This window comes from Necator americanus, chromosome III, assembly GCF_031761385.1.
Source record: "Necator americanus strain Aroian chromosome III, whole genome shotgun sequence".
NCBI classification, from domain to species: Eukaryota; Metazoa; Nematoda; class Chromadorea; order Rhabditida; family Ancylostomatidae; genus Necator; species Necator americanus.
The window spans coordinates 5,447,953-5,461,911 of NC_087373.1; the positions used below are offsets into that span (position 1 = coordinate 5,447,953).

General features: G+C 39.3%; 2 protein-coding genes across 5 annotated transcripts in view; one reads left to right on the forward strand and one right to left on the reverse strand.

Moving 5' to 3' along the window:
• RB195_008673 (uncharacterized protein) overlaps positions 1-4,454 on the forward strand; it is a gene marked incomplete at both ends in the record, with an annotated part of 133,497 nt that extends 129,043 nt beyond the window's left edge. For all 4 annotated transcript variants that reach the window (XM_064195289.1, XM_064195288.1, XM_064195290.1 and 1 more), the window contains 12 exons: positions 157-246; positions 313-401; positions 487-639; positions 702-820; positions 1,822-1,933; positions 2,071-2,156; positions 2,385-2,525; positions 2,658-2,751; positions 3,299-3,462; positions 3,594-3,722; positions 4,090-4,269; positions 4,334-4,454. In XM_064195289.1, the coding sequence (XP_064046432.1) occupies positions 157-246; positions 313-401; positions 487-639; positions 702-820; positions 1,822-1,933; positions 2,071-2,156; positions 2,385-2,525; positions 2,658-2,751; positions 3,299-3,462; positions 3,594-3,722; positions 4,090-4,269; positions 4,334-4,454 (1,478 nt within the window). The remainder of the gene's footprint in view (positions 1-156; positions 247-312; positions 402-486; positions 640-701; positions 821-1,821; positions 1,934-2,070; positions 2,157-2,384; positions 2,526-2,657; positions 2,752-3,298; positions 3,463-3,593; positions 3,723-4,089; positions 4,270-4,333) is intronic.
• A 4,884-nt stretch (positions 4,455-9,338) lies between these two features.
• On the reverse strand, positions 9,339-13,566 carry RB195_008674 (uncharacterized protein; the record flags this gene model as incomplete). The annotated part of the gene is made up of 11 exons (XM_013452249.2): positions 9,339-9,443; positions 11,014-11,126; positions 11,190-11,334; positions 11,387-11,547; positions 12,302-12,437; positions 12,578-12,673; positions 12,742-12,844; positions 12,931-13,066; positions 13,124-13,191; positions 13,294-13,352; positions 13,513-13,566. 11 exons carry the CDS (start codon positions 13,564-13,566, stop codon positions 9,339-9,341), a joined length of 1,176 nt encoding a protein of 391 aa, XP_013307703.2.
• Between the last annotated feature and the right edge of the window lie 393 nt (positions 13,567-13,959).

A 13,959-nucleotide genomic window follows, 5' to 3' on the forward strand; every position in this document is an offset into this window, starting at 1 on the left:
GAGTTCGTGGCGGGACCATACGTGATATGGTATCCTGAAATAATTTCTAGTTATGAGTAGTTTTATTTAGAAATGACTAATTGTGATTAATTAGAGCCTTATACGACAATATCCGCTTTTTTGTGTGTGGTTTTCAATCACAGTTTTTTTTTCTAGATGTTTCACCATCACAAAACGGTGTCGTAAAAAATTGGACGGTCCAAAAACTTTTCAAAAAGATCAAGATGGATGGAAAAACTGGTAGAGGTTGGTCCTTGGTGCTCAACCTCAAGAAAAATCTCTTGATTTCTTCTTCGATGTTGAAATTTCCAGAAATAGAAGTAGCAAATCAAGTGTTTGGTTTGCCATTAACTGTGATCTGTAAACGGACCGGATTATGCTTGCCGAGAACGATCCTAGAGGTAATGATCCAAGGATTTTTTTTTTATTTTTAAACTTTCCATTCTCTTGAACGGCCTCCCCCGCTCGAAAACACAAATTTTCCAGGTGTTACGCTATCTTCGTCAAATGGCGCCGGATACGGTGGGGATTTTCCGAAAAAATGGTGTCAAGTCGAGAATTCTCGAAGTACGTATGCTTTGTGATCGTGACGTCGAAGTGGATGTGTTTGTGGATGAGAATCGTTTAGATCCGGGACAGGTGATCGAAAATTTGGAATGTTCTCAGGAGTTAGGCGGTAACTAATTCCTATTTAATCCTAGGTTCATGACGTAGCCGATATGCTGAAGCAGTACCTCAGGGAACTTCCAGAACCGTTGATGACCGCTCGACTTTCGGAAACTTTTGCTAATATTTTCATACATGTGCCGGAAAATGAGAGGTTAGTGTGATAATTTATTGTAATACAGTAATTAATTAATGTAATAATATAGTATGTAGTATACTAGTAATATTATATAGTGATATAACTCTAAATGAATTTCTACTGATCTCTTTTTTTTTCTGGTACATTTTTCTCCTTTGATTCCCAGAGCATGACAGTTACTAGAGCAAATATTGGCAAGCCGTAAATTAAAGAAGTTCGAATAATAAGTTAGTATGGCCCAAGGTTATTTTTTGAATTTTCATTCATATTTATTTTATTTGTCTATTTTTAATCTGATTTTTGATTTAAGTTCTCCAAATTTTCCTGTCCACGGTGAATTAATACCTTAAATTTTTCACTAAAAGCTACGTAACCCCATTATATGCGGTGTTTTCTGCCTGAAGAAGGAGAAAAATACTAAACATTCCTTAATTTAGACTTGCTCGACCACGATCATTAAAAAATTTCACATTTCACATTTTTTCCACCAAACCAACGAAGCAAACTTTATGCTTAGATGTGCGAATAAAACCTTTACGGGCCTCTAATATTTTCTTCAATTTTCAAAGGGCTAACAAGTAGAATACGAGGTCGCGACATTGGAATATATTGAACTAACAAGTATTTGATGGGTCTGTGCCCTTTTATCAAATTTTTCCAGGATATGTTTTTCATTATTTCAAAAATACAGGATTCTACAGTACTTACCATTTCACTGTTACTGAGTTGAAAAGTGAATATATATATATATATATATATATATATATATAAATCCAAGAAGAACCTAATTTTTCTCTAGATGTGTATTTAGTTATTTATATTCTGAAATGTGCGTTTTATAGCTTTCTAAATTCTCGCCCTGTTTTTTTTTTAATTAAATTTTTTTCAACAATCACAGTGCATTCAATATAAATATATAAAAGTACATATGTAAAATAAATATGAGTACAAATAAATACAAATATATGTGTAAATATATCCATTCTATATATGCATTATAATCTGAAATTTTTCAGATTGCTGGCTCTTCAATACGCAATTCTACTACTTCCGGATGAAAATCGTGAAGCCCTACAGACATTGATGTTTTTCCTAAGCGACGTATCGAAACATTCCGATGCAAATAGTGTATGTTTTCGACTTTTACTTCCACAAAAATGGGAATTTTTCACGCTGAACTCTACATTGCTATAGAAAGCCTGGAATTTATTGTCAGGAATCACTTATTCACGGCAATTTATGAATTTTTTCGTGGAATTTTCCAGATGCCAGCTCAGAATCTTGCCGTTTGTTTCACTCCATCGCTTTTTCAATTAAGTGCGTCTCGTCTCGACAAGATCACACCCACGAGGTACTTCCTTTGTTCACTTATTATCTTTAAAACGTCATTAATACAAAGGATAGAGAATAAGAATGAAAATGAGGATGAAAGAGAAGAAAAAGATAAAAATGAAAGGGTGGATTGTTCCGCCTCCACCTAGACAATCCATTTTGGGTTTGCTTCCTTTGATGCTCCTAGGTAAGGAAGGAATCTAGATTGAGAAAGGTAATAATCAATAATCGATCCGAATCCTTAAAGGAGACATAAAACAATTGGAGCCGCCGGAATGCCAACAGAAAGGGAGATGCGTGAGACAAGAGCAGCACAACAATGCCTCACCTACATGATTCAACATTGTCGAAGCGTATTCGTAGCCGCTGAAACTGGTCCAGAAGATAGGTGAGTAGCAGGAATAGATATTGATCGTTTGGACCGTGATCTGATCAGTTGATTCATTGATTTATGGATCTTTGATCCGATTTATTAAGTTTGTTGTTTGAGTTTGATCTGTACATATGTGTTGAATTATAGGATTCAAGCTGATAATGATGCACCATTGCTCAAAGAACTTGGTCTCAACGGTCCCCGTGCTTATCTAATCGACAAAGTTTTGGATCTAGTCAAGGTAGATCAACTTATGTTGTTTTTCTCAAATCGATGTTTTTTCTTTCAAATCATACAAATACGTTTTAATTGAATTTTTTTTCGAATTCAAAAAGAATTGAAGAGATTTGCGGTGATTTCTTGATGTTGAGAATTTCATGGCTCACTTTTTTTGTCCTCGTTAACATGTAGTCGGTGGCGCGACTTCCAGCAGGGTTCAGGACAGGAACGGAGGTTGCAGCTGGTAGACCCAGTGTCTGCAGCCTGTGGCCAACCACCTCTCACCGCATTTTCCTGCTCCAAAAGCTGCAGCTCTTTTGCATCTAAAAACAAAAAAAAACAAAGAAAAAACTTATTTTCAAAGGAAAAAGAGATTTCAGAGGGAAGATTTCGGCAAGAAAAAAATTGTTGTCACTCGCTCGTCTCGCTTGTCGCTTGCTCTCGCCCACACTGGCCAGCAGTATAGCAGTTTCTACTGAAATCAATAAAATCCGTTCCAAAAAAAATGTTTTAATCAATGAAATGTTTCTACTGAGTTAATTTCCCGTAATGGACTTTGCTAATTTCAGGAACATGCTGATCGGTGGAAATCATGGATGTTGGAAGGGATCCATGAAGATGTAGAGATCTCATGTAAGGTGCCAAATGATTGTCATCCGCTGAAACTATTTCGTGTATGGGTGGATGTAGCAGCACCACCGAAACAAGTGATGAATAGAATCATGCGAGAAAGGTAATGGAAAACCATCCGCTTCTTCCAGACTTCTTTTTTCCTAATTTCCTGAAAATCGAGCATTTACTGTACTCTGATTACTAGTAACCCTGATAGTATTGGTGAATTCGAAGTCATTCGCGGAATTCCAGAAGCGTTTGGGATACATCCGTAGTGAACTGGCGAACTATTGACGTCCTTCATGCACCGGATACTGATTTGCATCAATTCGTGCTGAACGACACTGTTGGACATCCGACACGAGATTGTTTTGTTGCTCGGTTTGTGGTTTATGCTTCCTCAATCGATTGATGCAGAGATCAGAAAAGTGTCGCACCGTTCGTAGAACAATCGCTTTCTCGTCTCGTATCTGCTTTTCTTGTGTGTATACTTACTTTTCGTGCCAGGACCAAAGTCTCTTTACAGTTCGCAAACGCTTTTCCTAAACATATTCTTGTTGTTTCTCGCTTACGCCCGCATACAGTCGCTAGTCGCAGCGGAACTCTGTTTCTCTGCTCATATTCATTCGCAACCACTTCTAAAATATTTCTAAAATGTTTTAAAAAATTCTAAATAGTGCTTATTTGAAATTTCTTCCTAATATTCTATGTAATTTGTAATTTTTTAATCCAACTACCCTATTTTCAGCTTCCACCGTGCCGACCTGTCAGAGATCCGCGGAGCGTGTGCAATTGCAGAACGTAGCGTGCAATGCGGCGAGACACAGCTTCTCGGCGGCACTTCCGCAGCAGTTCTTGACAGTCGTTTCCTTATTGAACCAAAAGCTGGACACTCTAGAGTGACTTATATTTCAAGGATTGATCTGAGGTTCGTGGCGAATATTCGGTAACGTCTACGCAGACCTTTAACTTCGAGTATCCGCAAATTTCAGGGGTCGAGGTCCTGCATGGTACAATAAGGTGTACGGGAATATTGTTGCCAGGCAGATGATCCGACTACGTGAATCTTTCCAGTCAAGTTCCGAAAATATAGGACCGGAGACGAAAGTCTAAAGAGACTTCTGGAACATTGCCAGTGTTTTTCTTTCTTCCTATTTCTTAGCTGACAATCATAACTTGTGAAGCTACGTAGATTTTTCGCTTATTTTTCCCATCTACTTACCGTATTCGTTGTTAGGCACAGCCTATTAAAGATGCTATTATACACATTGATTTAAAAAAAAGAAAAGAACAACTCACCGTACGGTAGTTCCTATAATCACGGGCCGATTTTATTTTTCACGTTGCTCATTTTTTTTTCTGTAAAATTTCATCGTGTGCCACCCATATATTCACATAGTCGATGGTGCTGCTTCACGAACTGTTATTGCTTACAGTAATCCGGTTTTTTTTGTGTTTTTCTTTCTTTCTTTTCTCCCATTTTCTCGCTGTCTCGTCAACCATCTGATGTCATCTTTACTCCGTTGCCTGCCTCGTCTATCTATCGATCGCATTTTCCGTATCCGATCGACACTTTTTTCTCTTGTTTGTAAATAGCCTAAGGATTTCACTTGAGATGTTCTATGTCATATCACATGTTAATAGATGAGATGTGTGTATTTATTCGATTCCTTTCTCTCTTTTTTTTGCGCAAAAATAAAAATGTATTGCTATCCGTCATGTGACCAGCGGAATACTCCGGACCATCACTAAAATAATAGGGAATTTTCTCAGAGGAGGTCAGCAGTATGAGCACATTCCGGACGGCTCATTGTGCGAATCTGAAAGAAGAAAAATCAATTATTCACGGCAGGTGATACTAAATATAATATAATATACTACTAAATATATAATATATAATAATTCCATGAAATATAGCAGAAATCCGTCCATTCACATCTTGCATGCATCAATGTTTGGCTTCTGAAAGTATTAAACAAACCACTTTGGCCATGGTCAAACACATGTCATATTTTTGCGCCGTACATCACACAGGCACCATTCCTAGACAACGTATGGACTAAATCTGCGACAACTCAATCGATTAACTTAATTTAAAGGCATCACCCCACGAATCTGAGGTGGTGCATATTTCAGGTGGAGTATTCCTGTAAGGGATAGTAGATTATGGAGAGGAGGGTGATTCCGTCCATTTCTTCCTAATTGCCGTAAAAAAACGGCCCAGAAGATACGGCACCACACAAGGTTGGCGCGCTCCAGTCGAACTCCTTGTAGAAAGCCTGAACGCCCGAAGCTATATCTTCCGGGCCGTTTTTACGGCAATTAGGAAGAAATGGACGGAATCATCCCTCCCCATAATCTACTATCCCCAATACGAAAATCTACCTGAAATCCATACCACCTCAGATTCGTGGAGTGATGCCTTTAATTTTTCCCGACAACTCAATTTAAATTAACTAGAAATCATTGAAGGGGCGAAATCACGGTCAAGTGCAGGGATACTGTAATAAACAACGATGGGAAGAAAGGAAGGAAGGAAGGGAGGAAGGAAGGGAGGGAGGGGGGAGGAAGGTGTGAAACATTGCCTTAGGCGGTGATCGTGTGATGTTTGGTGTCCCGAGGGGTGAAATCAATTGTAAACTATTTATTATTTTATATTATTATATTATATTATATTTATTTTAGTAAAGAACAAAGAACGAAGCAATCAACGATCGTTTTGGGATTGGCACCGTCTGTAAAGAGAAGGTGTAGTCAACATATCGCAACTAATAATACTTTAAAGTCTCCACGACCGAACAAAAAAAAAAGGAAAAACAAAGAGTGCAACAAATTAATTCGAATAAAAGAACGCTAATACCTTTACAAGATTTTTCTACGTGTAATAATGTTTCTTGTCCTTTTTTTTCAAAAACTACGAAACACAAAGCGATCAGCGATGTGTTCCTCAAGTCATAGGGGCTTCCTATACTTTATATGTTACGGGAGTTGAAATGGTTATTATAAATAATAATTATTATATACTACGTAATCAAAAAATGCGGGGGAGAGGGGTTCGCACCAGCCGGATGACTTGGCCGAGAAGGTGAGAGTGTATTCTCGGCAGGAGACTGCCTCTGACGACGTTTGATGCATAATCAAAAAATGGGGGGGGGGGGGGTTCCATCTTGTTTTTTTTTTTGTTTTATGGTACACCTGCAGGTGTTTCAATAAATAAATAAATAAATACTATGTAACTGCTGCTGTTGCATCCTGACAACTTCGTTGCCTCAGTCAGCTCCATGCAATACGCAGTGTAGACAATAGATTGCTCGATCGGCGTTTCGTAGTTAGTCGTGATTATCGTTGTAGACGTAGGCTTCGGATGAGTTATCGAGCTGGCACGATCCGGGGAGAGGATCCAGATGAGCTGGGTTAACAGTTAAAACTGTCACCGTTAAGTCATAGGGACATCTTCCTACACTTGATGTGTTACGAGAGTTCATATGGTTATTATAAATATTTATTACTATAAAAGGATAAAGGATAAAGTTTCTGGCGTTAATCAATCTCGATTCGAACCGCCGATCGATGGAGCAGGAAGCGGAACCTCTGACCGCTACACTACACCCGCCCCTAATTAATTATTTATTACATTTTTAAAAAATTTATTACTACTAATTTACATAATCAAAAAATGGAGGGACAGAAGAGTTCACTCCAGTCTCGTGGCCTGATCGAGGAGGCGAGACTAGATTCTCGTCCAGCGACTGCCTCCAACAACACTTGATGGATATCAGCTGTTCTTGCTGCATCCCGACAGATCAATTAACCGCGACACGTGCAGGCGAACGACACAAGTTGTGCTATTTCTTTTGGGACCTTTTGCTACTACTTAGTCTCTAGGGTAATGAACGATGCTGATCATGGATGTACACGGCTCTCAGATAAAATAATCGATTTTACGATCGTTTTTGCATTTTCGCTGCAAATTTCCCACTTGGAGTTTATAGATTGCAACAAATCCAACCTACGATAGTATTCGAGAGTTCTGGTTACGGATATCGGTACTTGGTGGATAATGCCTTCACGCAAGTATCGATGCAACATTTCAAATGTTTAAAGGTAACGTAAGGACTTCTTCCGTGATTTGGTTGTGAAGGATTTTGTAAGGACGCGTTGCTTTTCTGGTCTTCTCACGCTGGACTTCAGTAGTAATCCACATTGGATCAGTGGCGCAATGCCTTTGTTCGCCGATGCGAGTCGTCTGGTCAGGTGTTCATTACTGGTATTCTGAGTTTGATAATTTTTCGGATTTCCTGCAGAGAAACATGGTATGTGTTTAGAATTGGGATGAGACAGCTCTCGTAGATTCATGTCCATGAGGCGCCATGTCTCAGGTTATAGGTGGGTCGAAGTGGATTTTTCTCTTTTTTTAGAGCTTTGGATGTTGACAGCGATATTTAAAACGGAATAAAGTGTCCGAAATGCTATGCGATTGTGTTCAACTTCAATAAGGAATGGTGAGGTTTGGCGCAGCGGCTAAGGTTGCTTTCGATAGTCGTATGGTGAATGATTCAATCCATCTGAGGCATAAGCGAGGTGAGCCGACTAGCAGCGGCGACGAAACACATGTTGCTGAAAATCTCCAACTTCGCCACAACAATCTGACCGCCATTACCGACGGTGCCCCAGCGACCAACCCCTTCTTCGCGACACCCCTGTTTTCTCCGCGGTGAACTCCCTAGGGGACTCCCTCACCATCAAAACTCGAATACAACATTGTTATGTCGTATATCGTACAGGTTGCTTTTTTTGTTATGACACAGAGAAAATAAAATTCTCTTCATGTTTTCTTGTTATGCCAACGAGGTTTAGGTGAAACTCCTTTATTGGCCTGACGTTTCGACAAACTCGTCTTTTTCAGAGGCCTGAAAATGGTTCGAGGTCTTTGATACCAGGCATATCCCATCAAACTCCTCCTCTCTCCTCGCCAACCTCCGATATTGTTCCAAGTACACCACGCAAGACCTTCAAAAGGAAAACAACTGAGCAGTTCCACCGACTAGCGGGGTTGGTAAACCACCGCGTTCTTAACGATTGTCACCAAAGCAAACAAAATTCTCTGTTTTCCACGTTTATCCTCTGAGTGACTGATTTGGTTGTCTTGTGTCACAAAACTTTTAAAAGTGAAAATTGAAAAAAGGAAGAAGAAGAGAAGAAAAATCAGGCAGTGGTTGGTTGCTAGGAATCCCATACAAATATTTCCTAGTGGATTTTTTTTACTCCCTAAGCATTCTAGTTATTTTGTATTTCCGGCCCAAAAACAAAAACGTTCGGGATATCTAAAAAATCGGCAAGGGGAAGAAAGAAAAGGCAATTACTAGCGGCGGCTGAGTATGAGGAATCCTAAACAAATTTCACACAGAACATAGATCAGTGGAGCGGTACCTCTGTTCGTCGTCGTTAGTTGCATTATCAGATGTTCAATATCTCCAGATTATAGGAATCTCGAACTTCGACTGTTCTATTTTTGTCACTTGGACTTTTTTGAGTGAATATTTCAAGGACTAATGGGATGAAAACGGATGAGAACATAAAATCGAATCAATATAAGCAACAACAATTCGTGAAGAGCACCATCGGCCATGAAATGTGACAGCAAAGCTAAAATTTTACAAATATAAACAACGTGAAAAATTTCCCGCGCTTATGGGAACTGCTCGAAGGCGAGTTATTTTTGTTACCGTGTTGTACCAATCCTTACTGAGATAAAGTATACTTGATTACCACTAAGAATTTTCTTTTTGTAGAAGAAATCCAGTCTATGTCAGTAGGTCCCATCTACTCAGATCAACTGATCAATGAGTTTATTCACTGTTTATTGTGTCTAAAAATCTTGAAACTTTTATTTATTAAAAAAAAATTCCATGTGTTCAATAGCAAACAATTTGACTGACATTCACAACATATAATCATCGTTATCAGCTCAACAACGCCCTAATTGAAACAACTCGTTTAAAAGTCTCTAATCACTAGAAAGATTGCTTGCATACAAGGTCTTTTTCGTGGAAATGTCTCCCAACAGGATGACATAATTTTCGATATTTCTTCTGGACAATCCTGAAAGTGAACGATGGTAGACCAACGGTGAAGATACAACATTAATATGCTATAACTGTAAATGGCGAGGTGATCTCATATAATAAGCTGTGTAATTTTCTGCTACCAAAGGAGGTGTAGATGAATTTAAAAGCATCATCCCACGAATCTGAGTTGGTGAAGTATTCGTATACGGGATCGTAGATTATGGAGAGGTGGGTGATTTCGTCCTTTTCTTCCTAATTGCCGTAAAAAAAACGGTCCGGAAGATGCGGCACGTGCACACGGCTGGCGCGCTCCAATCGAACTCGTTGTAGAAAATAGCGCGCCGGAACGCTCGAAGCCGTATCTTCCGGGCCATTTTTTTGCGGCAATTAGGAAGAAATGGAAATGGAATTAGACGGAATCATCCCCCTCTCCATAATCTACTATCCCGTATAGGAATACTCCACCTGAAACCGTACCACCTCATATTCGTGGGATGATGCCTTTAAGAGGAGGGAGACTTGGAAATTTCAGGAGAACTTTGTTATTGTACTGCAGGATGCACCATAAATACGGCCACTTTTTTGTTGCGTCATTTCTTCTTCAAGCAAATCTTCCGATCCTCCATTTCACCATGTGGAGGAAGTCCAGAAAATCAAATTATCTTCGGACATCCCAATTTTCGTAACCACTTTTTATTTTACGGAAATAGTTCTCAAGTAGAAGCTATCCTATGAAACGGATTTTAGATTGCATATGCACAAAAAAAGTAGAAAAAGCTGTTTTTTTTCAGTGTACAAAATATTTATCAACTTCTAAATCGAAAAATATAGAAGATGCGTAATTTCCAGGCAACACCATCCATGGCCCGAACACCGTTCTCAACAACAACAAACCCTGCGGTCCGACACAGAGTTCTACCCTGAGGGTCTGATTTCTTGTTATTCGTTCTAAGTGAGGTCATACTGAATAAAAACCAATTTTTCTTGTTCATTAGATTATTAGTGAACTATTTTCGAAGTTTTTCTGTCTACTGATCAATTTCGCGTAAATAATTCGTCTCTTATCGGGTAACCATATTTATGGCGCATCCTGTACTGTGCGTTTTCTGTGGTTGGAACACGAGTGCAACATATTTTTACTACCTTGTACGGACGGTAGAGTAGATCCACGGCCTCTGCGACGATTATAAATTCCTACACAGATATTTGAAGCAATTTCCAATGATTTCTAACGAAATCTTTAGGGATTTTGTACTTTAGAGCACTAACTTAACAAAATAGAAGGCCCACATGTAGTCACGATCGTAGTTATTATGTTCCCATCCCTACAGTTTTCCAGAAAAAAAAATCTTTCGCGAGAAATTTGATTTACTTCCACACTATTGAGTAGATATTTCTACTAGTAGTAGGTAGTATGTATTTTTTTTTACATTTGTAGGCGTTACGGTAGGTACTGGAAAGGGGCGAAAAAGTTGAGACGAACAGTTCTGAGCTCCAAGACCGCCTTTTTTCCTCCAGCTAACGCTTTCCACATAATTTCTTCATTAAAATCCTTCACAAATTTAGCAAAATGGTAAGTACTCTGCCGTTTGTACCAGACCTACCTTTGGAATAGGCATCCTAAAGTCCTCCTTTAATATTGCGTTCATCGCGGCACTGGGTGACATTCCACTGTACGGTTCTGCCCCATCCGAATACACTTCCCACATCAACACTCCTAAAAAGTTAAAATGCAAACTTACTACTACTTTTTTACTGCACTAAAACCTCTCACACTCACCAAAAGACCACACATCTGACTTAAAGCTGAAATTACGGTCTTTCAACACCTCTGGAGCCTGCCATTTCACAGCGATTTGCATGTTTTGCTCATCGTGCATTTCTTTCTTCGGCACACACAACGAAAATCCAGAAATTTTCACCTCCTGGAATATAAGTGTTCGTCTGTAGATTTCTATATTTCCTGAATAATTTTACCAAAACATCATTGAGTTTGCAATTTCGTGCTGCAATATCGCGATGAATACAGTTGTTCTCGGCCAGATATGCCAGTCCAGCAGCTGCTTCGCATACGAATCGTCGCTTCTCTGCGTCAGAAATTCGACCGACATTTTGTCGGAGATGAGTGCTCAACGACTCTGAACACATAGGATAACCTTGCAGTTTAAACGAGGATTCCACAGTAAAACGTTTGAATCAGGAATTTTTTTTTTCAGTTTTTCTTAAAGGCTTCGCCCCACGAATCTGAGGTGGTACGGATTTCAGGTGGAGTATTTGTATACGGGATCGTAGATTATGGAGAGGGGGGTGATTACGTCCATTTCTTGCTAATTGGCGTAGATGAAAGAAAAATGAATGAAAAATGATGAAAAAACGGTCCGGAAGATGCGGCGTGTGCACAAAGCTGGCGCGCTCCAATCGAACTTCTTGTATTACAGTTGTAGAAAATAGCGCGCCGGAACGCTCGAAGCCGTCTCATCCGGGCCGTTTTTTACGGCAATTAGGAAGAAATGAACGGAATCACCCTTCTCTCCATAATCTACGATCCCGTATACGGATACTCCACCTGAAATCCGTACTACCTCAGATTCGTGGGGTGATGCCTTTAAATTTCCTGAGAATTCAAAGAAATATTTCAAGAAGAAAAGATTTTTGAAATGAAGTTAATTTTCAAAGAATGAAAATTAACTTCATTTCAAAAGTAAATGATTATAAATGATGAATGCTAGTAGTTCGGCTAGTGCTAGTGATGAAATGACACAAGACAAACGAATTAAGAAAAAAAAGTGTTTGCATTATAGCACTTTTTGTAATCCAATTCAGATGTTACGGTGCGAGAACTGGTCCCCGTTGTTGATCAACTTTACAACAGAAGAATATTCATCAACTTACTAGCAAAATACTCCAGGACAAGTGTGATTGGAGTATGATGTAGCGCAACACCATATATTTCGCCGACATTTTGATGATTGAGAGAGCGAAGTAGTCGTACCTCTTTCATGAATCGAGCCTTTGTTTCGCTACTACACTAAAAAGTGTGGATTAAAAATGTGCTCTGATGTACATACTTTTCCCAGGACAATTCATCCTACTGTCAGGAAACCATACAAATGAGTATCTTTTATTTTTGGATTACTGTAGCTGCAAATTTCTTCTCCAGAAACTCACAGAGATTCCAAGTGTTTTCAGAAACACTTGACGAGTTCCATTATTTGTCATGAATTCTCCAATAAATTCCTCCACACCTTGACGTCGACCCATACTCTAAACGACCCACTTCATGATACCGTAATCTACGTACTGTAATCAGTCAAACTCTATTCGATGTTCACCTGTTTTAACAAAATGTCCTCATGATTTAACATCCATTCCTGACGAGGTATCGCTCGTTTCAGGACCACTTGCGAAGCTTGCGACAATGGTTCACCGGTTGAACTCAAATCGCACGATGAATGAGATCCGACGATATGTCAAGATTAAAATAACATGCCCCGAGGATCAAATCCTAGATACAAGCTTACAGATGATTCCGTACTAATTCCTCTATGGTTTTAGCTTTCAATGTTTCGATGTAGAATTCTCCTTGATCGGATTTATTAACCACAAAATGTTTAACGTCGCCTCCGCTACGTACAGACAGCGCTGCTGTAAGCAACCCTAAATAACTTTTTTTTCTTATTACCCCGACGTCAAAGGTTGTCCCAGAACAGATACCTCCTTTAATTTCTTCTTTCCTCAATAAAAAATCACCATCCTGTTCAAGTAGATCAGCCACATCTTGTCTAAATATTTGCCTTTATCTGACCTCAGAGACTTTTTTTTATACATTTCTGATCCAATTTGGGAACAGCGAAAAATTCTTAGGAAATGCTGGGAGAACTTACGCTGGAATCATTCCATGGTAATACGAAGAGCCGTTCATTGTGGCTTTATCGACCAAATACTAGAACATTCCGCTAGTTTTCAGCATTAAATGTTTGTGGAGCGAAAACTGGTCCTTTCTGCTCTTCGCCAGCCGTGTGAAACTTATCGTTGAAGGTGAGCTCCCAGGCATTAAAAACACACCGAGGACTAGTTCTCGCTGAAACCTTTTAACAACTCACTTGATCTTCAACACCTTCTGAATTCTCCTCCTTTTCAAGCGTTTCCATCGGCATTTGCGATGTTAAGCGGAGTGGTCTTCGGCTGATGTTCGGATCCAAGTGAACAGTCTTCCCAGCGTCAATGGATCGTCGCGGCAGTCAACCTCTGCAAACCTTCGGAATGAAATGAAACCTACTGGCAGTTCTCTCAGCTTATATACTATCAGAAAATGTTTTGTTTTCATGTTTATTTCTCTGATCAACTAGTCACTATTTATATTGTCATCATTTTCTTAAGAGGAGAAGATGAGACTGGTCGAGTGAAACGTAAAAACTCCATATCAGCCCGGAAAGGACAAATCGAGCAGATGCAAAGAAAAACCGTTGCTTACTGTGACCGGAGTAAATAACCATTTCTTCCGTACCATAATGGTTCCGTTAGAACGAAAACAACACAGACATTTTTCT